Below are 24,387 nucleotides of genomic sequence, written 5' to 3'. Positions count from 1 at the left end.
TTCAGAGCAACTTGAGCACAACAAAAGGTACTTTTGCAACACCTGGAGGAAGTTTTCTCCCCTTTCCTGCCCACTTTTTGTTTCCATGGGCTATGTTAACTTGCGCTAAAAATTCATCAAAACCCATTAAACCAGTGGTGTCCAATCTGTGAAGGGCTGACCAAAGTTGACCTTTTTTAAGTATTGAAGTTGTTGAGGTTTTTAGGATTTTACCCCAGGAAATAAGCTGCCACAGGAACCGGATTAAACTGACTGGAGGGCCGAATTAGGCCCCTGAAACGGACTTTGGACATGCCTGCATTAAACCGTGTGTCTTTGCAGTTTGGTGTCGAGTCATGTTGTCCAAGATCTTTGGTTCTAGTAGGGTCATTATTAAAAGTCCATAAAATAGATTTGGCGGGGAATGGCGTTCAATAGTAGTAGTAGTAATCATCATCGTCATCACACCTAAAAGTCTCTAGGCGCGGGAACTCTAGTTGACCGTTAAGCGTAGTTATTACTACTTTCGGTCACAAACAGCCAGCCGGAGGAGGGTTGGTTTTCCTTCGTTTTCACACGAGAGGGCCCCCCCTTCCTGCGAAGCCCCTCTCGGGCTCCCTTCCTGGCCAGCCGGGCGGCGGGGTCGCTTTGGGCCGGTTCTGAATGGAGGGAGCGCAGGGGCGATGCGGGTGTCGGGAGCAGCCAGCCTCGGCCAGCACTGCAGCCCGGCCGCCCGCAGACACGTGAAAGCGAACGGTCCCCTGTGTCTTGGCTTGGTTAGCAGCGGAGAAATCCTTCCAGGGGCGGCAACACGGCCGGAGAGCCCCCGGAGGAGGAGGAGGAGGGGGGGCGGCAGCAGCCTCCAGCGGAGCCGGCAGGGATTGCGCCGCCCTCTCCGCCTCCGTCGCAGTCCCTGGCCTGGCTTTCTGGCCTAGTGGCGCGCGGCCGCGGGAAGGCAACCCCTGAGTGAGGTGAGCTCGGCGGGGCGCGGGGCGCCGGGTTGGGGGGGGGAGGCTCCCGCCGCTCGTGACGGGGCGCGGCGCCCGCTTTAGGGCGCGGCCTGCACCATCTTCTTTGTGTCAGCCTCCGTTTCCCCCTCACAGCTTGGCGGAGCCGAGGCGGCTTGTGAGCGGCCTGGCGTAGCTGTCTTTCTCCCTCCCCGCAATAGGCCGCCCTTGACTTTGGGCCTCCGAGGCCTCGCCTTTGTCTCCTGCCGGGGTTGAGGGGCAGCGGCGGGGAGGGCGCCGTCGCCCGGGAGAGCGGCCTTCGGAGCCGCCTTCCTTAAACCCCGCTGCTGCCCGCCGCTGGGGCTTTTGCGCGGAAGGGGGGCGCGAGGGAGGCCGCGGCGCTTGCGGGGTCTTCGGACTGGGCTGCCCCCGAGGAGGGTCGCTCGCTTCCGTTCATTTGAAGGGGCCTCTTGGTTCGCCCGGCAGCGGCACCGCTAAAAACCAGGTAAAAACTTCCTCGAAGCCCAGAGGAAGAGACCCGTGGCTCCCTTGGCCAGCGTAGTTCGGGCACAAAACAAGTCTTGGGGTTCGGAAAACCCTAGGATCGAAAGACTCGCTTTGGGGTAAAACCTTCAAGCTGGCAGAGGCACCGGCTCCTCTAAAATCAGGATTTGAGCCCCCAGCTCAATAAAATAGGGAAGTATGTAAAGCCCGTACTTAGAAAAGAACGCGGTAGCGGCCTATTTTTCCTTTGCTCAAATTATTTTTCATCTCTCATTCTTGGTGGGCAGGTACTTTTCCCCGTACGTTATCAGTAACTGTTACTTAGATAAATTAAACTTGTATGCTTACATATGGAAAGTAGGAAAGAAAGTATTCTGTCCTGAGAAGACCGTATCTGTGGAGGCCTGGATTTATTTATTTTTGTTTTTATTTTGGGTGGATGAGGAACGCCTGCCTGTCATTCAGAGCAGAAACTCCCAAAGGGTTGTGAGATAAAGGCTTCTGTGAGCCTCTCCCAAGGGGTGCTGCCTATATCCCTGCATGGCTTGGCTGTGTTCGCCCCCTTTCAGTCAGTGTCCTCTGGACAAGTAGTTTTTTCTGCGTCTATATCCACAGAATGCAATTCAGTCAGTCTTGACATGGACACAGCAAAATTGCATGATTAACAATCTTCTACTTATCTGCATGAGAATTGGGTTATCTGCATTTTTCAGTTTTTTTCTGCTACTAATCAGATGATGGTCAGAGCAGTGATTTCTAGAAACAAGGTGAAAGCTTCTCTTGGAGCACAGAATTCATAGCTAAGGGGAAACCTTTTTACATATTAGAGTGAAACATGTTTCCAATATTAATTCAGATAACTGCTTCAGCCGTCAAAAGTCTAAAAATATTGATCTTGCATTTTGGCAGGTTTCCCCCTTTATGCTAGAGAGGGGTGAGAATGCAGCTTGCAGTGTATAGACCAGTGAGCAAGCTTTGGGAAAGATGGCCTGAGCTCAGTGGCTAAACTGCTGACAATTTGGAAGTGCTACCAGCAGGTAGAAGTGAAATTGCTGGTGGCTGGCAAGCACAGGGATACTTCATGAGAGACAGTACGTTCTGCTTCCAGAGTTTCCCAGGTCTCTTTTCCTATATGCATATAGAAAAAGTGTTACTCTGAATGCTATCTGCACGTGCATTGAAGAGTGTAACTTTCTTCTGATCATATTATTACTAAATTGGAAATCAAAGTGTGGTTATGTTAGAGACTTCAGATTCTGTAAATTCAGAATCTAGACCAGAATGGAAAAATCCAGGCAGCAATATTTTTTATTGACTTTGGTTTATTTGTCAGACAAGCAAAGCAAAGTGGGTACATTCAGCAAAAATGAGAGAATGCCCACGAACACCAGGGGCAGACAACTTTTATACCTTTTGGCAAAAGCACAGTTCAGCCCTTGACCCACCCCTTACACATTCCTGCTCAACCAATTAAAGAATTGATGGTGGCCCTTCGGTTCCAGGCTGCGTTATCCACTAGGTGGCGCTGCAAGTTTAAAATCTATCTGACCTCTTTGCAATTCCTGGTAAAACCACATCGGCCATCCGTGTTCTCACCTTATTTTGTGGTGGGCTACATCTTTCCTGTTGTTCGCTCTATTCTCGGTCTGTTTACTGGAATTGGGTCAGCAGCTAGAGCAGGTGTGAAGTGCTCAGACCACATTTGCTGCATTTGCAAAGAATGCTTTTGCAAACAGAAGAGAGATAGCTTTTAGCCTTTTAGTTTGCTTTCTAAGATGGCTTTCAGCTTATAAAATGGCTCCAGCCTGGCTCTCCAAAGTGGACCCAGGTGGACCCCTGGTCCTCACTCCTTCATTCCCCCCTTTCCATCACGAAAATGCTGACCAATTCCGGTTCATCATTTTCGTTTTGATGGATCAATAGGTACCACATCATAGAGAGCCAGATGGGAAAAGTTGGCATGGGAGGCCAGGGGACTCTTTCCCGCTTTGGCCAATGCCAGCAAAAATACATGAACATCCAAAGAAATAGGGCAGTACATACCACTCCTACCCACCAACCTCAATATTTCCATAGTTCCTCCCACCAATACTCGGGGTCATTCCTAATATTCTTTTACTGCTGAAGGGCCCACTGATATTCATATTCAATTATTTGCTGGGCCTCAGGGGTGACTCTCCACCTTATTTCGGAAGCTCCTACCACTTGGATCAACTTCCCAACCATTCCCGGTGGGTGGAGACCCCTGTGGTTTCTTGGGAGAATACTATATCCAAAAGGGGCTTCTTCTTCCACGTAAATGATGTTGCACCCACAAGAATATATCCATCCCTGCAACGGCCTGACACACGGGGTGACTATATCAAGGGGTTCTGGTCCCAATACCAAAAGTCCTAGTGGTGCCTCTAAATTTGCTGGAGAGCAAGTCTCTACGCTGGGGACGCTGCCCTCGGGCACCCCTCCCATCCAATTCTTCTGGAACTAGGTGCCCTGTCTGTCTACTGGGTGGCAACTCTTATGCAGTCACAAGAATACCCTGCCACATTCAAGGGTATTAGGTGTGGAGTTACCAGGCCCAGTAGTTCAGGCAGTATTCTGGGATTTTGGGAGACTCGAGCCACCACAATAATCAGAGGTGGTGCTGCAGAATTTATAGACACCTGTTCAGCAATTTTAATGTGCACCTGATTCAGACACCCTCCCATGCAACACCTGGAGTAAGATTTTGGCCTGGTTTGTCAAATGGGGTTGATATATCGCTTTACCATGTAACCAGCGGGCTATTCTCCCACAACCACAAGAGCAGTCTAGAACTCGATAGATTTCGACCGATCCTGCAGCTCTCCGGAGGAGCCACATCCAAGTGCGCTGGGCAATGCAGTGAATAAAGAGCCACAGTGGGAGAGTGGGATGCTGTACTGCGGCCGCCCTATTGAACCCTCGTTCCCAAGAGCCAACGCGTATGCCGTCCCTTACCACCGGCAAGACGAACCAGTCATAGCAGAGGTCAGCAGGCCAATAGGGTTGGTATGCCTCGGTAGGGTCAGGGCAATAAGACATAGAGCAAATCAATACAGAAAATAAGAGAGAAAAGATAAAGTCTTTGTGACTGTCCTTGTGATGAGTAGTCGCAGGATCTCGTTGCCCGTGGCTCAACGCATTCCCGGTAGCGTCAAACACAAGGTGATGATCAGCTTCAGAGGGTCAGCAGGATTTCAGACGCGTGTGATGTACCCAGGGGATCACCTCGGCTACTTTCACTGCAGTTGGGGATGAGGGGGTCGCCAGACGCTGTCACCCAGAGGAACTGGTGAACCGGCTCAGTGAGACTGCCGCGGGACTGCACGATGTACGCTCGAGGGAATACCTGGAAAGGAAGCAAACACACACACGACAAACAAAGGGATTGCACTTGTCCTTGGGTGATGTGATTTTTTCATCTGCCCCAAACTGGCGGGGATGTCTCGGACGAAAGGAGGTGGCCTGCCATACAAAAGCTCAAAGGGTGATCTCAGTCTCTTGGTTGGTGCACAGGACACAGTTTTGGGATATAGCAGCAGTTAGTTATGTGCTTTAGCAGCTGGGCTTCCCAAATGGGTGGATTCGTGGTAATTCTTCACAATCACGCTGGCCAGATGCTGGGGCACCAAAAACACGGCTGTCTGGTCCTTCCTGGAGCGTTGCTCCTTCTTGGCTGGCCCACTGCCGTTCATCAAGGGTGTAACGCGGTTCCACATCATCTGGAGTGAGTTCTGGGATTATTCTTTTGGCATAGCAGGCATTTCCTGGAAATCTGGGCTGCCAGTTGATAAAGGTTGGCTATATAGACATACTTCTCCAGCTGCTTGGTTGTGGCATCTGGCCTCATGTGGGTGGACTCATAGTATCTGGTTTGTTAGCAGTGCTTAAGATCGCTTCTGGGACCACTGCTCCAATAACTGAGGCTGGGGCTGGTTACCGGGCTGCTTCCTTGGCCACTCTGTCTGCCAATCGATTTCCCTTGGCCACTTCTCCTGGTCCAGTCTTGTGTCCATAATCTCAATGCAATCGTGTGTCTGCTCCTCACCTTCTCCTACCGGCAACAGGGTAGCTGGGTTGAGGGCGGTGGTGACCATGTCCCGACCTCTGCTATGGCCTTTGCAGTGCATCACATCAATCTCTTTGGGGGCCCATACAGCTTCTAGTAACGTCTCAACTTCTGGACCGTATTTCAGAGCTTTCCCGGCTCTTTCCATAGGGCGCCATGCGCATGCAGGGTTAAGAAGGCATATTTAGAATCAGTATAGATGTTAGCCTTGCATCCAGCTGCCAATTGCATGGCAATGCCTTTCGCTGTTGGACTTCACCTCAAAGGACAAATAACTCTTGGAGACTTTGGCCTCCTCAGAACTCTTGGAATGGCTTGCCTGGCCTGCACCCCCACTTTTGGGTGCTCTATTGCCTGAGGAACAGCTTGCCACTGCCTTTTCAGCCTTTCTCCAACACACAGTCCATCACACAGATGCATTGAACCATAGAAACAACTTCCCAAAGCAACCTCAGCCCCCTCTGGGCTTGGTACTCAGCCCCCTCTGGGCTTGGTACTCTTTCTGGGCATCCTCTAGGCCCCTCTGGTCTGGCTTCTACTGCGGCCTGACATGCCGTCTTCACTGCTTGCCACACAACCCACGGCTGCTCAAGAGCATCAACCACGTCTGCTTCACAAGCCTCCACTGCGCCTGTAAACTTCTTAATGGGCTGGGCAAAGCCTGTTTCAGCCTGTGTACTTTCCCATAGCTGCTTTTCTGCCAGTCAGTAATACATGCATTTTGACCAGACTTCCCAATTGGCTCCATGCAGCCTTTTACAGGGGTAATTCTTATGGCCTTGCTGTTGCTGAGCAGGCATCTTCCTCCCCTTGGCTGCGGGTCTCTGAATGGCTACGGCGGACCCCTCAGGTCCCTGGGCTGTGAGCCATTGTCGTGCCTAACACTGCTGCCTTTTCTTTCCTCCACTGCTTTTTTTTCCCTCTTCTCAGTCTCTCCTCTTTGTTCAAACACCTTCTGGGCGATGGCCATGATCTGAGATCTGCACATGCCCTGGAACTCAGGCTGTTTTTGGATTTTGGTTCTAATGTCCTTTGCACATTGTCCTATGATAGGTACTTAGAGCATTGCGATTGTCCACATTATTTGGGTCCCACTGTGGGTTGGTTAAGGGATATCGTTGAGGCCACTCTGCCTCCTGAACCTGCTGTTCTTTTAGGTGTTCTAGAGCCTGTGTATTAATTCTCCTCCTTTCCTCTGAAGTAAAGAGAGTGTTCAGCAATTGCTGACAGTCTGTCCAGGTAGGCTCATGTGCTGCAAATATGGAGGACAGCAAGTCCACCATTGCCTGGGGCTTCTCAGCAAACGCAGGACTGTGGGTCTTCCAATTCATCAAATCAATGGTGGTGAGGGGGACATATTGAAGGGTGAATGTCCTAGGCTGCGGTGGCGGGGCAGGTGGGGCAGAGACATTGTGAGCACCGTCTTGCCCTGCCGGAGGTGCAGGGGGTGGAGGTGGTGGATTGTCAAAAACCACGCGAAGGGGGGTCAGGACTGTTGTCCCTGCCTCTACACTGGACGTGGGCTGATTGGATCTGCACTGTTTTAGGTACTTTCAAAAGGCTTTTTCTCGACCCCTGTGATAAGCGTCTGCAGCATCTCGATACATAGTGGTCGAACTTCTGTATTTGCTCATCTTTTTCCTCAATTCTGTAAGACTGGGGTATAATTCATCCAGGACCTGGTCACTGGGCTCTGCCTTGTGTACTTCTGGGCTGGCTGGCAGCCCCCCCCCTTTCCTGCTTCGGCTCCTGGGGCCGCATATCGGGGCAGCGGTGGAGCTTTGAGGATATGGGGCTGTCCCTGTCCTCCCAAGGGGGCCACCACGGCACTTTTGCCTCGGATCCCTGGTAAATGGGCTTCTTGAGGCGTTTTCCTGCCTGTGCTCCTTTAATTTCATTGAGCAGTCTTATATTTCTTCAGCCAGGGGGGTGGGGGGGTTCTCTATTATCACGTAAACCTCTAGAACTTCATCCATGTTCACAAACTCATCCAAGTTAAATGGAGAAAGTTCTTCCTCTTTTTTTTTTTTAGTTTTATGCAGGTTTTTTTTTTTTTTTTTTAACTTCTAGTACCTCTGCCAGCAGACACCTGACCTTGGCTGCTCACACCCTGTGGTCAGTTTCAGGTGTCCGGCTTGCTTCTTCATCTGTTCCCTCATCCTTTTTCTGTGGCAACTAACTTGTCAACTGTGGTGGCCACAAAGATGCAGGTCTTCTCTTGAGGCTCCTCTGCCTAAGCCTCAAACCAGGGGTCTGTTACAGTGTTCTCTGAGACACACCTGAGCTCTGAGCCATCCAGCTGGTGCCTGATTAAGAACACCAATTAAATTGTCCTCCCTGTCTCAACTGTAACTGCTATAGGTCTGAAAGCATTTCGTATTTCCTAGCCATAGACCACCTCTCACTGGTCATCAGAGAAGCTAGGGGGCTGCTGGTGGTTTCCCTGATGTGTTCCAAACTGCCGCTGGTCACAGAGGTACCCAGCTCTTCCCTAACTAAATTCTGGGATTTAGGTTGACCTTCCTGGTCAAGCTGTAGTTACTATAGGGATCAAAACTATTGGAGGTCTGCAAGGCTCATGTGCTTCCCAGTTCAGTAATGGGCTTTGGAGAAACTAGGAGGCTTGCCTTACTACCAAAGCCACAGCTCAGCAGAGAATTCTCCAGCTCTGCCTGGCTGAACTCTTGCCTTCATTGAGGTCCAGAGATCTGAAACCTTTATATACACTCTAGTTCTATATACTAACTTGGATAACCTAAGGGATCTCTGGAGCGATCCCCTCCATCGCTCCCAGAGCTGCATCTGAGTCTGAAACTCTTCCCTAAGTAGATACTCAGCCTCAAAAGAGATACTCCTTGTTGCCCTGTCCCAGCTAGGGCCTCTATGTTTCTGAAAGATTTGATGCCTGATGACTGAGGAACAGGCATCAGAAAAATTTGGGGGTGGTTATTCCTTTGAGGCCTCCTCTCTCTGATTGCAAGCAGTTTGGGCCAAATCAAAAGCATTCAAAAGGACTACATTGGCTTGCTTCAGACCCCATTTTTTCAGATACTCCGCTGAATCCTTTCTTGAAATTGTTCAGCATGCACTGTAGGGGAGTTATTGGACCTTTCGAGCCACCCCCTCCCATATTTAATATGGTCCTTGTGCAGCGTCCCCAAACACCAAACACACACACATGCAGTTCCCAATTTTCCTTGCCCAGTCGAGCTCGCGCTGCTGGGAAACAAAGTACTTATTGGTTCTACCCCAGGGGAATACCCTGGGGTTACACACACACATGCACCAAGTGCCTCTTTCACTGGACGCTGTACCACACACTAGCCTCCCGGTTCCCCCCCTTTTTCCTTTCTGCCTTCCTTATACCTTTAAATCCTTAAGCGTGGGTGGTTTTCAGGGGCCAACTCTACCCTTACTGCCACCAAGCACGCTGGACAGGTGATCAGTCTGTCCCTTCTCCTTAGCCAAGGAGGTTTCCTATGTCCTCAGGGCCCTTTGCCCATGTACTCACCCCAGCCGGCTGGTCTCTGCCCTGTTCTCCCAACCTCGGTCCTTCAATCCGTTGTCTCCTCTCACAGGATCCAGCAGAAGGGTCAAATTGGCTTCGCCCTCCTCCGAAGAAAAACCTCGGTGGCGCCAGGAGTAAGCGGCCTATTGGCCCTTCCCCTGCGTCCTGCCTAGAAAAGGACAAGGGAGCTGCCTTCTGGTCTTTTTGAGGACTTAAGGTCCTTGATCCGAGTCACCTGTGGCACCAGAAATGTTAGAGACTTCAGATTCTGTAAATTCAGAATCTAGACCAGAATGGAAAAATCCAGGCAGCAATATTTTTTATTGACTTTGGTTTATTTGTCAGACAAGCAAAGCAAAGTGGGTACATTCAGCAAAAATGAGAGAATGCCCACGAACACCAGGGGCAGACAACTTTTATACCTTTTGGCAAAAGCACAGTTCAGCCCTTGACCCACCCCTTACACATTCCTGCTCAACCAATTAAAGAATTGATGGTGGCCCTTCGGTTCCAGGCTGCGTTATCCACTAGGTGGCGCTGCAAGTTTAAAATCTATCTGACCTCTTTGCAATTCCTGGTAAAACCACATCGGCCATCCGTGTTCTCACCTTATTTTGTGGTGGGCTACATCTTTCCTGTTGTTCGCTCTATTCTCGGTCTGTTTACTGGAATTGGGTCAGCAGCTAGAGCAGGTGTGAAGTGCTCAGACCACATTTGCTGCATTTGCAAAGAATGCTTTTGCAAACAGAAGAGAGATAGCTTTTAGCCTTTTAGTTTGCTTTCTAAGATGGCTTTCAGCTTATAAAATGGCTCCAGCCTGGCTCTCCAAAGTGGACCCAGGTGGACCCCTGGTCCTCACTCCTTCAGTTACTTATATCACCACTCAAGGCTTTAAAATTATGGAATAGACTAGCATAGCGATGAGGGGCAGTGATAGAAACAGTGGTTTGGAGCATGAAATGCTTTGTTGTTTCCAGATCTATTAAGTTTTCTTCTAAGGACATCTAGGATGCTGATTACAGATGTACAGTATTCAACAAATAGTAGTATCTTTACATCTGCCATATCATGGCAACAGTTCACATGAATTTTTACAATGAAGTGTTCATGTTCCTAGATCCTCTCATGCCCCTCTTTTTATCCATATTTCTAAAAGAGTGCAGGTGCTTCATATGTGGTAGTTGTCCTAATGTGTCCTTCTTTTTGTGAACACGTGTTGCAATTAAATGTGTATTATCCCTTTCAGTTTCCATATGCCCTAGAAAAATGTTCCAGAAAAAATGCTCACATTTTGTGACATTGCAAGCAGTATAGGGCATATTTCACCCAAAGTAACTAACTATAAACATATTTTCTATCTGTTTAACATCAACAATAAAAATGGGTTTTTGGATAACTAAAATGCCTCCACAAGAGCCCTGACATCATCTTCAAACGCTTTTTATGCACTTGGATTTGGTCGTGACTGTGTATGTCTTTCTTCCCACTTTGATGCTGTACATCCTTGAGTTCTTCTAGCATTCCTGCAGTGTAGCTGCCATTCAACATCTAAGGATTGATGGATATTCAACCAGTCTGACCACTTCTCTCCACAGAAGGCTGAGAATGTTTGCTTTCCCTTTTGTATTGTGAATTTTCCAGCATTAGATGCCAGTGAAACATCTGAATGCTTTTTAAAAAAAGATTTTTATTAAATATTTTCATTGGTTACAAAATTACGTACATCATCTCAATCTTCAGATCATAATGTAATTTCTACAGATTAGTCATATTTGATGTGAGACTTTAATGTTGTATGCAGTATAAGGTTGGGGGAAGAGAGGGGGTAGTAAACTTTCATTCTTTCACATAGTATATGTGTGAGGTTTCTGTGTCAGCTTTGTGTGGGTAGGTTATCTTTATTCATTTATTGGTTTTCACTGGCATCGAGAGAGGTTGGGGGGCCCAGGGCATGGATGGTTGCCTTCAGTTGGCTGCAGTGAGTTTTGTTTGCATGTATGGAGGGCGCGCAGAGAGGAATTGTTGGGTAAAGTTAGCCATATTGATTTGTATGCTGTCAGTGAGTTCTTCTTGTTGCCTTGTTGGGCTGTGTGTGTAATAAAGGGGAGCCACAGTGGGCTGAAGGTGTCCTCTTTTATTTGTCCCCAGGTCAATTTCAGTTTGTTGGTTAGCTTTTCTAGTAAGGCTGATTTCCATACAGTTTGGTACCAGTGGTTCATGTTCAGATCCTTCTCTAGGTGACATTTTGCTTTCCCCATATTTAGGTACTTCCTTAATTCATATAGCTGCCCCATGGCTGAAGTACTCTAGGAAGCCAGTGTGGTGCAATGTTAAAAACTGGGATGGAAAAGCTATTTGCCACATGGCTTCTGGAACCTGGATTACAGGTGCAAAACCCGAATGGCTAGTTGCCTTTTTTCCCCCTTCAGTGCAATGACACTTTCTATTTCTTTTTTCATAGAGAATTTATTTGGGTCTTTTTGCAATTTGTGGTACTTGGAGGATTGTAACCAGCCATAGCAAAACAGGTCATATAGAGAGCACAGTGTAACTTAAAATTTAGGCATGTATAGGAAGTAATACCCAGTGAACTTCATGGCTGAGTGGAGATTTGAACTCTGGTCTCCCAGGTCCTATTCTTCCAGACACTCTAACCATTACACCACACTGGATCTCACTGGGAAAAACCTTTTTCTTTCAGTTTGCAAAACCACAGCTTCTGTGATAGGTGGAGCTACCAGTGAGGGACATTGTCTCATTCTGTCCATTCATGCCTACACAGCGTGATTACCGTTATTTCAAGGTTCTAAGGTTTTTATTTCTGTAAAGAAAAGTACTTCCCTTAAATGGTGCAGGAACACTCATGCAAATCTTTAAAAAATAATAATAAGGTGATGCACCACCATTTCTAAAAATAAATAAATCCTGCATTATGATATCCTTTAAGACAGGCGCGTCAAACTCCCAAGAGACTGTGATCTGTGAGCTTTTGGGGAGGGGGCAGAGTTGTCGAGCTTTTTTTAGGGAGGGAAAACTCCTATGCTAACAAACGCACACAATACAACTGAGAACTAACAATAGATGCAACGGAGGAGGGCAGGGCGGAGAATTTTTTTTTCTACAGTTTTTTAAAACACAGGATCAAAAAGCATCCCTGTGGATCTACCTGTCGATCACGGTCAACCGGTTGGACATCACTGCTTTAAGAGATGTGGTGACCACAATTGCACACAGTATTCCGAGTTCAGCTGACATGTCCTTCTTTTTTCCAGTTCTGTTTTCAATCCTTTCCCTAATGATCCCTAAAATATAATTCCTCCATTTTACTGCTGCCACAACCTTGGTCAGCGTCTTAATTGAGCTATTCACTCCAGATCCCTTAGATCTTGGTTCTTGGTCAGTCACCATCAGCTCAGACCACAATAGCATATATGTAGTGTTAGGATATTTTGCCCCAGCATATTTCACTTTGCACTTTTTAACACTGAATTAGATTTATCATTTTAATGCTCATTCACCCCTTTTGGAGTGCTTCACAGCAACTTTTAGTTAAAAACTACCCTGAACAACTTGGTGTCATCAGCAAAGGGCTAGAAAGATGCTCTGTCTCACGCTGCAGACATGGGTTCAAAAAGCAGACAACACACATCCAGTAAATCTCACTCACTATCACAAATGGGCAGGACCGAAAGTAAGAACTAGACCAGAATGGTTATCTTATATATTTCAAGATATGAGAATATTTATTCTATTTACACTTCTCCCTCCATACCAAACACAACATTAGATACACAAAATCAAACTTCAGGTACACAGGGCAAACTTCAGGTACTTCAGGTACACAGGGCAGGTACACAGGAAGGGGACTGCTTTCCCCACCCATTCCCCATTCTTGTAGCTAAATTGTAGATTACTTTCAGTAGATTTTCTGATTGTAGTATTTTCATATGAATTCATATGAATTTGCATGTTCCAAAAGTGGCAATATTGGCCACTGGAAAAGGTGAGATCTTGACCAGTTCAGAGGTACAGTATACAGTCGTATCTTGGTTTTCGAACAGCTTAGTTCTCGAATGTTTTGGCTCCCAAACACCACAAACCTGGAAGTGACTGTTCTATTTTGCGAGCTATTTTTGGAAGCCAAACTTCCAATGTGGCTTCCGATTGAGTGCAGGAAGCTCCTGCAGCCAATCAGAAGCCGCACCTTGGTTGTTGAATGTTTTCGGAAGTCAAATAGGCTTCCGGAACGGATTCTGTTCGAGAGCCAAGGTTCGACTGTAGTATTGTGATAGTCGTCTAGTTATCCTAACACTTTGCACAACTAAGCATTGCACCACCACCTTCCATGCTTTTATCTATGTGAGGTGTGCTACATTAGAGATGCCTGATTCAGTGAAATAGTTGGCTGATTCTGTTGAGCTGCTATTGTATTATACCACTGTATAAGTCTAGGCGGATGGAGATCACACACAGCATTGCCCATCTTAGAGGAGAGACAAAACACACTATTTATATGAAATGTTGTGTCCAAAATGAGAACTTGAAGACAAATTCTCTTACTTGTTTTGTATCATGTAGCATCAACCCAATGTAAATTGGACATGGTGTGTCATGGTTGATTCTATGTCTGACAGACTGGGTTTCAGTTTGAATTCACCTGTCCGTGTGGTTAATCTCCCAAGAGCTGAACTAATGTCAGTATTGAAGATACTGTTAGTTGACAGGGTTGATCCTTAATGTTAAGGCACTCAATTTAATGCCCGTTTAGGAAGGCAGTTAATATAACTGAAAGAGTCTCCTCTTGACATTCTATTAATGTTCCATCAAGATTTGATTTTTTAAAGCATACTTCTATGCAACACATAGAAGGCAAACTGCATCATCACCACTCAGTGTTCGATATTAGCCAGGAGCTAGGTGTGTTTTGTGACTGGGAATTGTCTGATTGTGAGCAGTTTCAGAAGTCTTGTCGCCATGTACACGACTGAGATTCAGTGTTAAAATTTCTGGTGCTGTGGGCGCAGGAGGAGAAATGCCACCCTGCCCAACTCTAGAGTAGGAGAGATTGCTGCTGCCTTCTGCATGCCGCTTTGCCACCCCACCCCAAACATGTAAGTTCAAATCTAGCACAATACTTTAAATAACATATATTATATCTATATCTATACATGCCGGTATTTGTAAATACTATTTTTTCAAATGACTTAAGATTTTCACCCTTATTGCAGGAGCTGAGTCCTATTTATGTTTGTGGTGTCCAATTAAGAATTGCTTTTAAAAATGTGATATTACCAATGTGTCACTTATATGAACTGTGTATTATTTCATGTGTTTCGAAAAAATAAATAGAAAGTGCAACTGAAGTGGACAGGGAGGGGAATTGTGACTAGACATTCTGTAAGCTAGGTAACAAATGGCTCCTTAAACCGAGGTTACAGTTGCCAAAATGGAAAGTCTTGTTTTTCAAATGGACTGGTTATGATTGATTATCAGTTAAACATCTGGCTAGGTCAGATGACAACCTTGAGCTACATTAAGAACTTTGAGAACTTAAAGAAGAAAAGTTACTTTATCCAGGGACAGTCTATGTATATTTTCTTAATAGTGACGCAGATCATTCATAGCATAAGAGTATTCTTCACAACTGTGAGCAGGGCAGTGGGGTGGGGTAAGTGAAGACAAACTACAACAATTAACTATAATGTTCACTGTTCCTGCTCAGGCTGCACAGAAAAAGCATTTTGGTCCCTGAAATTCATTCTGATTGCAGATAAAATATATCTGAAAGAATTTTACAGGATGATATTTGTGGGTAAAAACAGTCAAGATCCAATGATCCCCAGATGATGGAGATGTCAGATGCTACCCAGGCATCTTCACTTAGTCGCAAGTGGCTAATACTCAGATGCAAAATGCACCTGGCTAATTTTAAATACAGTCGTACCTTGGTTTTTGAACAGCTTAGTTCTTGAACTTTTTGGCTCCCAAACACCACAGACCCGGAAATGACTGTTCTGGTTTGCAAACTATTTTTGGAAGGCAAACGTCCAACGCGGCTTCCAATTGAGTGCAGGAAACTCCTGCCACCAGTCGGAAGCCGCGCCTTGGTTTTTGAAACCAACTCTCTTGTTCTGAAGAGGTGCAAATAATTTCTTTCTGTGAGCAGTCATGATACATGCACCATTTTGCATTCCATAATAATGATTGTGATGGTGATGGTGATGATAAAAAATAATATTTATACCCCACCCTTCTGGCTGGGTTTCCCCAGCCACATTTCTGCTCTCTTAGATGCGGCACTCACACAACCACTATTTTGTGTTAATGCCATGCCCCCACTATAGCTGCCATTTTGTGTTATGCCAAATACCTCAGAGCCATCTTATTTTGACAGGCACCCATAGTACTTTCTCAAAATTCCAAATGTGCCCACTGATCCAAAAGGGTTGGCAACCCCTGCTGTGACCACTTGAATTTCCTTTCTTTAACATCAAGAGAATGTCTGATGTGACAAATTACATTAATGTTGCCCAAAGGGCACAGAATAAAGGTAGAATTGATGTCAAGAATACATTAAGTTTTGGGTCTGAAGGTAAAGGCAGTGCAAAAATACCCTTGAAACAATATGTAATACTTCTGATCTAGCTCATTTAATAGATCTATCAGCATCCTAGCTTGTAAAGCAATGCAAGATAGAAAATATAAAATAGGGAAGACAAAACAACTTCTTAGTCTAGTTTAAATCCATCAGTTAATTTCATTGGCCCTCTAGAGTAATGTTTGAAAAATAGCATAAAATTGGAATTAATTATATATTTATTGTTATTATTTGTTTAAACCATTTACATCTTATAGTATGCCAGGACAGGATACATCATTAGATCTCAAAAGTGAGGCTTGCAAAGTTTTCCCATCTTTTTATGACTCATTTCTTGGATTTGGCTAAATTATTTTTCGTTTGTCCTTTAATAATTACTCAAGATGTTTAATCTTTCCATGAGAAAAATGCCAATTCTGAGAAAAAATGCCAATTCTGGACCAATAAACAAGATTTATTATTTGGATTTGTTGGTATGATAAGTTTCTGGAATATAGTAAAAATGCTAGTTGATAGAACAAAATGCTTTAATATATTTTAGTTAAGGCTGTTTACATAAGACTATACACTTACTGTTATCTTAATTGTTAGGCTAGGAGTAACACATGATTCCTGTAGCGAAGATACATATAGTAACTTGCTTCAACAGTATCACCAGTTGGAACAGGAGATGGGTCAAGTTGCTGAAACATGGCTTGAATATCAGAAAAGAATAGATGATTATGTTGATGAACAGGTAAGCAAATAATATATATTTATATATATATATAATCTTAATCAGAAAGTTCAGGTGTTAAAACAAATTGTATACAGGTATATGTAAAGAGATGCAGATAATTGTTAACACTGTGTATAGGTGTACTATATTAATATGTTTGTGTATGTGCACAAATCATTTTATTTTAGTCATTTGCCTTATATATATTTGCTTTTGAAGAAGATGACAGGGAGCAAGGAAAGCCAGCAACTGGCTTCCAAAAAACTGGAGGAATTGGAGATGCTTGGGGTTGAAACTTTTCTGCTATCAACTGTTCTCATTAAGTGTTAAGTGAAAGTTGTGTTTGTGGCACGGGGAATATTTGTACATGTAGTTTTTGCTGGGTAGCCATGCAGGTATACTATTGCTCCCAGATTAGCAGGACTTGCTACATGTCATAAAACTGCACCTTAAAATTTGTATAGTGGCAGCATACTTACCCTTTGTGTTGCCTGCCATGGTTGCTGCAGACAGCAGCATCTTGTAGAACTGTGATGTGTAATACACCCCCCTGCCTTTTTACATGTATATGGAAAGTTTGTTTGTGTTACCATGAAGCATTTTCTATGAAAAGTTGATAATGAGAGTTTTACACATATATGACTCTTGAGATTGTGTTTTAAAGGGGTGTGTGTGTGTGTGTGTTTAGCTTTGTTTATTAACCGCCCTATTCTTTTATGGAAAAGGCCCTGAGGAAGCCCTGTTTAGGCCAGTGCATATTGAGCATTAATAAAAAAATGCATTGCTTTTCAACATCTTTGAAACTGTTTCCCCTACACGTTCTTTCTTTTGGATTCTTTGTTTATCACATGTGCTATAAGAAATGACAGATCTGAGATGGATTAAAGCATTTTTGTTTTTAATTTGTACACTTATTTTTACCAAATTAATTTAAGTGTTAAATACTGTGTTTTAATAATCGATACATGATACCTGTATTGAGTCTTCAGTATTGTGTGATAAATAGAACTTTTAGATAAAATACTTTTGAAATTCCAAAAACACTGAATTACTCACAAATTTTTGAATCTGAGAAAGAAGGGTTACAGGTGTGTAAATAAAATAAATACCTGAACTTCACAGTTGACCTAGGTCTCATTTGCAAGAAGAACAAGTTGCAAGATGTTTTTTAGCTATTTAATTAAGTTTAATATACTAGTGGAGTATATTACACCAAAACCAATAATGAAGAAAGCTAGTATGGTTAGAATGCTAGACTAAGGTGCAAGAGACACAACTTCAAAATCCATGTAATTTCTTTCTATTCGGTTAGGCTAAAATCAACAGCAATATGGAATGTTCTCTGAGATTTTATAGTCTAGAATTCTTTCCAAAGAGCTCTTAAAATCTTCTAGTAAGATTTGTTTGAGCTAAGAGCATATAGGGCTAAGCTACTCATGATGGGATGGATCTGTCTCAGGCATTTGACTTACCGTAGATTCCGGTGTATATGACGACTTTTTAACCCCGGAAAATTCTCTAAAAAGTTGGGAGTTGTCTTATATGCCGGGTATGGGTTCACTGGGCAGCGGCAGTGGCAGTGGGCGGCGGGCTCCGTGCTGGGAGGAAGCTGCCTGGTGAAGTGGCCCAGAAAATGCTAAGCTGGCTTCGCTGGGCGACTTCCTCCTGGCACGGAGCCCGCTGCCCACTGCTGCTGCCCAGCGAAGCTGCCGCAGCAGCAATAGATGGCGGGCTCTCTTCCGCACCGGGAGGAAGCTGACTGGCGAAGCTGCCCAGCGATGCTAAGTGTGATAGACTGGCAGTTTCCTTGAATACTGCTTTCATTTCCTCAGAATATTCAAGCCCAAGCCTGAAGAGAGAGGGGTTTTTAATGGATTGAGGGATGGGGTAGTTACTGCCACTGACTTCCCTTCAGCCAAGGAAAATAACAATGCTGATGGTTTTGTGGCTCAGGGTTGAGCGAGCAAGAAGCAATAATTTAGTGGGTGTATGTTGGATTTGTTAGGATGTGTACCATGCTGTGCTACTTCTGAGCCCTAGCCATCCGCTTTGATCTTATAAAACACTGTTTATATTTTATTATAAGTGTTCTATCTAATTGTGCTAGCCATGTAATTGTTTGTATAGGATATTTGTGGCCAGCTTTTCAATTTTAAGTTTAGCCTTGTGTGAGCTTGAAAGCAGGTTTCTACATTAGAAAAGGTAGGGGAACCAGCTCAATTCAATGTAATTCAATAGATCACCTGCATTTTTTCTGCATCTACGTACCATAACTTTTGTTGATACAAATGTTATGGCTTTAAGCTGCTATATTATTCAATAATCGGGATATAAGCATGTATCTTCTGAGTTGGGTAAAGTAGAAATCAAGCAGTGTTAATCAGTGAACCTAGCTTAATTTTGTTCCAGGTGACAGTGAGAACAAAAGAACCCTTTCTGAAAGAAGACTGGGAAGCGTTTAGGAAGAGGCATTTCATAGAACAGGTAAAACTATATACTTCCATCTAACACAGCTGAATTCAATGCATGTTTACTCAGAAGTAAATTTCACTGTGTTTGGTGAATCTTGCTTCTGGTAAAATGTGAATAGGATTGCTGCCATAATTGTATATAAAGAATTGGAAGAGCCTTTCTGTGCTTTTCAGCAATATTAATTTTTCTTCAAGTCTGCATATTGTATGTGTACTCTTCAAACAGCCACCACTGAAAGGGTACTTAGAGCATAACTGTCCTCCTTAATTTGTATTTGCATTATTTTAAATAAACTGAAAATGCACAGATTCCCATTAACCTATTACAGTGATACCTTGGGTTAAGAACTTAATTCGTTCCGGAGGTCCGTTCTTAACCTGAAACTGTTCTTAACCTGAGACACCACTTTAGCTACTGGGGCCTCCCGCTGCCGCTGTGCCCTGCTGCACGATTTCTGTTCTCATCATGAAACAAAGTTCTTAACCTGAGGTACTGTTTCTGGGTTAGCGGAGTCTGCAACCTGAAGCGTCTTTAACCCAAGGTACCACTGTACAGTAACAGATTCACTTAAATGAGTTGTATCCTCTGACAAAAACTTCAGAATGGTTATCTGACTTGTAACTTGACAACAGAGAGCACTCGGGTGGGTTCTCCCAATAAGCAAAATTCCTAATGATACTCCTCACATTTCTATTGAATCTGAATCCATAATTACTAGCCTCAAATTAAATTAAATTTTTGCTTAGGATACTGAAGTAATTCATTTAAAGATAATAGTTTGGCAAGCATTGTTTCCTTAACAAACAAAAAGGAGAAATGCACATTGTGGTCCAGTGAGTCTTTTCCCCCAATTGCTGTTGTAGCCCTTTTTGATCATCCTCTTGTAATGCTACTTTTTGTTTTTCCTCTTGTATTTTCCATCTTATTTCTTCCATAACTGAATCTGTTTCAGTCTGCTCATAGATTGCAGTCCTCAGCGTACATTTCCAGAAAAAGGCTTCATTTGAGGCTTTTTTTTTCCAGAAAAAGGCTTCATTTGTGGAGATGAATATCCTCTCAGAACGGCTTACTACCACCCCAGTCTATAATCTGTACCTCTTGCTCATTAACCACCCCAACTGTCATTTGTGTGTCAAATCACCATCATATTATAGACCTCCTCGGTGCCAGGTAGTGCCATTCTTTATTCAGTCCTTTAACCACATAAGAAAGCAGTGATTGATTGAAGTTATTGTTTTGTAGTGCTTTCAGAAGTGATCTGGTCTGTGATAAGCTGCATCAGAAATATTGAACTGTAATCCTTACTCTTCAATGTTAAATCTTTTCTCTTGATCCAAAATCTCAATAGGTGGTGAAATAGTTATGGGAGTATGGCATCAATTCATTAAGATGTTATACTGTATTTTTCACAAAACATGGAGAGAAAGTTGCCCAAACATGCAAATCTCCAAAGAGATGAAGAAAAAACATTCCATTTTCACAAAACCACAGGAATCACTTGTCACAAACCTTTCTAAGTGCCTTAACAGTATGGATTTATCATATTTGTTCATCAAATTAATAATAGGGCACAAAGCAACTGATAAGGGAGTTGGTGAATCTGAGTGCACAGGCCTTTGCTTCCTTTTTTTCTTTTAAATGTACTGTAAAGGATTCTCCCAATTAGATCTCCAGGGATTTTCTGTTAAAAATCTTTTTTCTTTGTCTTCTCACATCCTAAAGCAAATGGAAACATCACTTACAAGCAAGTTTCTTAAATCTATCAGCATCTACTGCTCAGCAATTTTCTTTAGCATTCAGGGAGAGAACCCTGGTTGTCATCCTAGCGTCCTTTCCAGAATTCATAATAATGGGGTGCTTTTTGTTTTACTGTCACAAAAGGAATTGCATGCGCTTTGTGCAATCAGACATTTGTCCTCATGTTCTTTGATGCTCTTTGATGAGGTTGAAAGCTCTCCTTTGTAAAACAACAACAACACACCCAAACAAAACCAAGCTGGTGAAACAGGTACAAAAGTAGGCACATTCTGATGTAATGACTTGAGCCCACCATTCTGTTATTGAAATGAAGTTAGTAAATGCTTTAGCCTGCTTACTGCAAGAACATAGACTTCTAGTCAAAACACCAGGGCTCAGCTAAACTGCTTAACTTCCATGATCTTCAGATTGTAAAGGAATACATGCGGAATTCAGTTTTGATTCCTGAATGAAATTCCTGCATTTTCAGAAAGTTGCTGTGGAATTACACCAACCAGCTTGCATAGTTATGAATACAAAGGACAGAAAGCCTCAGTGGACAGTAGTAGGTCAAAGCCTCTTTTTTGCTTCTTGAAAGAAATGTAAGAATTTTTTGTAAACCATCCAGTACCTCGCTTTGTCTTCAAATGAACACCTTCTTCAGTTGCCTTGCAGAACTCTTCATACCTGACAAGAATTTCATGTGGTACTGAAGAGTGTTCACTCAGTACATTGAGTGTACTCAATGCATCAAGAAAAGCTGCCAGTTCTCTGAAAACCATATCAGGTATGGGGGTCTCTGCTCTGTGAGTAACTTTCTGAAATGCAAGATTTCAAGCTGACAGGATTTGGTGCCAGTGTTTGCATCAGCTGAAATACATATTTGGAATAAATTATTTCAGTGCTCCTGCAACCTGTATTCTAGTTTCCATGATTGCATGGATCTTCTATATTCTTCAAGATAATTCTGCAAAGCTTTAAGGCTATTTGGATATGAAATTCTGTAAGGTGGATGAAAATTACATGTATATCAAAATGCATGGGTGCATTTTGCAGTCGCAAAGCCACATGACTTTTATAGGTCTGATCACACCCACCTGTAGTGTACCTTTAATTTGTAATTGTTACTGTCTGAGAGGTTTTCTTTACTCACAGTGATTCAGTAAGCCTGGTGTGGCTGGATATTTGAACAAAGAATAAACCACAACATTAAAATGCAATAGAATTAAAATTCAACAATAAAAATGGTAAAATGCAGCCTAAAAGCTTTCTAGAAGCAGAAAAATGAAACCAATTAGTTCATTTTAAAAGACGTTTAAAATATTTTTGGCTCATTTTGTCCCTGGCAAGCTGGGAACGTAAGACCTATCTGCCTAGTTGGGATTGAAAGTTTGTTTGGTGCTTGAACCCAGTTTTGTTGCCAATGCTCAGAACAGTTTTCAGTCATGTTCTTGAAGATGAACAAAAGGCTGCTTATGTGAAATGACATATAATTGAGGAAACCCACATAAAATATTGTCAGACTTCATATTTTTATGTTAAATTACCTCATCAGTTGGTTTCCACCATATACCTTCTGACAAACAGAATATATTTTAGAGTGAAGGCAACTTTTAAATAATTACATTGGCGTTCATATTTTATGTATTACAACACATTTCTTCACAAAGGGACCAAACTTCCAGCCATTTGTGTTATAATGTATAATGGTATACTTATACCCCAGGGACACTTAATATGAAGTAAGTGCTATTGAACTCAGTGACTGGATAGTAGATGCCTGCCTTGTTGCTTCACAATAAAAGTATGTTTCATTTACAAAAGCCCATCTGCTGCTGTGGTTGGGAAAATAGGTGTCCTAGGTGGACAAAACGTATGGGTTGTTCTGTTCTTGAGGAAGCTAAACCCTGGACTCTAAAAGTGATTCTGAACTCTCAGATTTTAAGCTTCTATCATTATCTTAATCTAGTCCTGTAATTGGTTGTTTTTACCAGACCCTCTTTGGTATCTTTTTATGCTAATTTTTAAAATTCATTTTCAATAACAATCTTCCAAATAATGACAGATTAAATCAAATCAATCCAAATTACAATAATAACAATACCACCATTTATATATTTCAATTATTAATTTTTTTGGGGGGGGGGGACTTCCCATGTTCCAGATGTCTAGAGATAATCGTCCTTATTCTCAGTCTAATTAGTCATTGTTCCTGTGGTTCACATCTTCTGTAGCAAAGTTTTTGTCTTGTTAACACACAGGAGGCATTTTTTATTCATCTTATTCTCTGTCCAATTATTTTGGTGTTCAGTCCTCTTATCTCTCCTTTGTTCGTCAAGTTCTCATTAAAGGCACCGGACTTTGTTCCAAAAATAGAGTTTATAAATGGCAAGTCAACAAGTTCTCTCTGATGTCTCTTAATGAGCTGTATATGTCTGTACAGTGGTACCGTGGTACCTTGGGTTAAGAACTTAATTTGTTCTGGAGGTCCATTCTTAACCTGAAACTGTTCTTAGCCTGAGGTACCACTTTAGCTAATGGGGCCTACCACTGCTGCTGTGCCACCACCGCGCGATTTCTGTTCTCATCCTGAAGTAAAGTTCTTAACCCGAGGTACTATTTCTGGGTTAGCGGAGTCTGTAACCTGAAGCGTCTGTAACCTAAAGGGTCTGTAACCCGAGGTACCACTGTATATAATGCTGTATTGTAGGGCATGCTTCCCAGCTGTATATTATGTGAGAATTATTTAAATTCCTCCAAGAATAAAAGGACCTCCCCCCCCCCCCATCTCCTCCAGGTCCTAGAAGAGCTGGCAGGGATCCAGCACTCTCCATCCTTCTGTCCACAGTTTCTGTCCACAATCATGTATAAAAATAATCCATACAAGCAGATGTATTTTAGAATGAAATACACCCCAAGTTCAAAGGAGCTCTTTTCCATTAGAATCCCCCTTTTTTTGTAACTCTGCAATAATGATCGCCATTTTCTTTCCATCTTCAGCCTGAGCCGCCATATCTGATCTTATTTTGCCAGCTCTAATTCTAACTAGAGTTCTCCGTTGACGGCTGTGCATCATGCATTCAGTTAAAAATTTCACCTCTTGTGTTTCGTTCAAGTAATTCTTTCTGGATGAGCTTCGCCAAATCGTGATGTATATAACAAGTACGGAAAGAGCGGTTGCTCACCTCCTTAGTCCACGTTTCAAGATGAGAGTCCATTTAAAGTCCAAAGTTCTGTTTTCAACGACTGCATAATTTGACAGTTTTTTCCCTTAATCTCCTCCATCTGGAACATGCTTGTTTTTTGTCCAAATCTTCTTATTTTAGAAAACAGGTGTCTCCTGCATGCAGGAGTGGCTCTGGAGAGTGCCAGCCATACCGTGCTCTTAGACACAGCATCCCTGTCGCTCGCACCTTGATGCAAGCCAACAGATCACAGACAGTTTGTGGGTCTGTGAGACAGTCCTCCCTCACCTTGGAGAATCTGCCAGGGCTAATTACCCTCATATCAGCCCTGAATTATTGGCACAGCTTGGGTCCATTCATGTGGGAGGCAGCCATTTCCCACAGCAGGAAACCAGAAGTCCGGGTATCTTTAAGTAGAAGGATTCTGGCATCACCTCACATGGGCACTAGAGGGCTACAAAGCTTGTGTTGTATTTAATGTTACATGTGGCTCTAGAAACATTCTGCTTTATCAGGGGCATGGCAGATATTATTGTCATGATTAGATCATTGTTTACATGAGCACAAGTTGCTGCTCTTGAGACTGATTAGATTGCCCTCATAGTCCCTTCCAGCTGTACAATCTTATGATTAGATTGGTCCACTTCTAAAA

General features: G+C 43.4%; 1 protein-coding gene across 6 annotated transcripts in view; it reads left to right on the top strand.

Annotated features, from left to right (window-relative positions):
- Positions 1-634: 634 nt before the first annotated feature.
- The window catches only part of FAM193A (family with sequence similarity 193 member A), a 52,918-nt gene continuing 29,165 nt past the window's right edge, over positions 635-24,387 (top strand). The window contains exons 1-3 of one of the 6 annotated variants that reach the window (XM_081872620.1): positions 635-950; positions 16,215-16,359; positions 18,751-18,825. In XM_081872620.1, the coding sequence (XP_081728746.1) occupies positions 16,294-16,359; positions 18,751-18,825 (141 nt within the window). In that variant the 5' untranslated portion in view covers positions 635-950; positions 16,215-16,293. Of the gene's footprint in view, positions 951-1,344; positions 1,432-13,178; positions 14,137-16,214; positions 16,360-18,750; positions 18,826-21,214; positions 21,338-24,387 lie in introns of those variants that run through there. The other 5 variants (XM_081872619.1, XM_081872618.1, XM_081872621.1 and 2 more) reach the window with 5 other exon arrangements.

The sequence above is a fragment of the Podarcis erhardii genome (assembly GCF_964252035.2).
Source record: "Podarcis erhardii genome assembly, chromosome: 8".
In the NCBI taxonomy this organism is placed as follows: Eukaryota; Metazoa; Chordata; class Lepidosauria; order Squamata; family Lacertidae; genus Podarcis; species Podarcis erhardii.
This window is presented reverse-complemented; position numbering and strand designations above follow the sequence as displayed.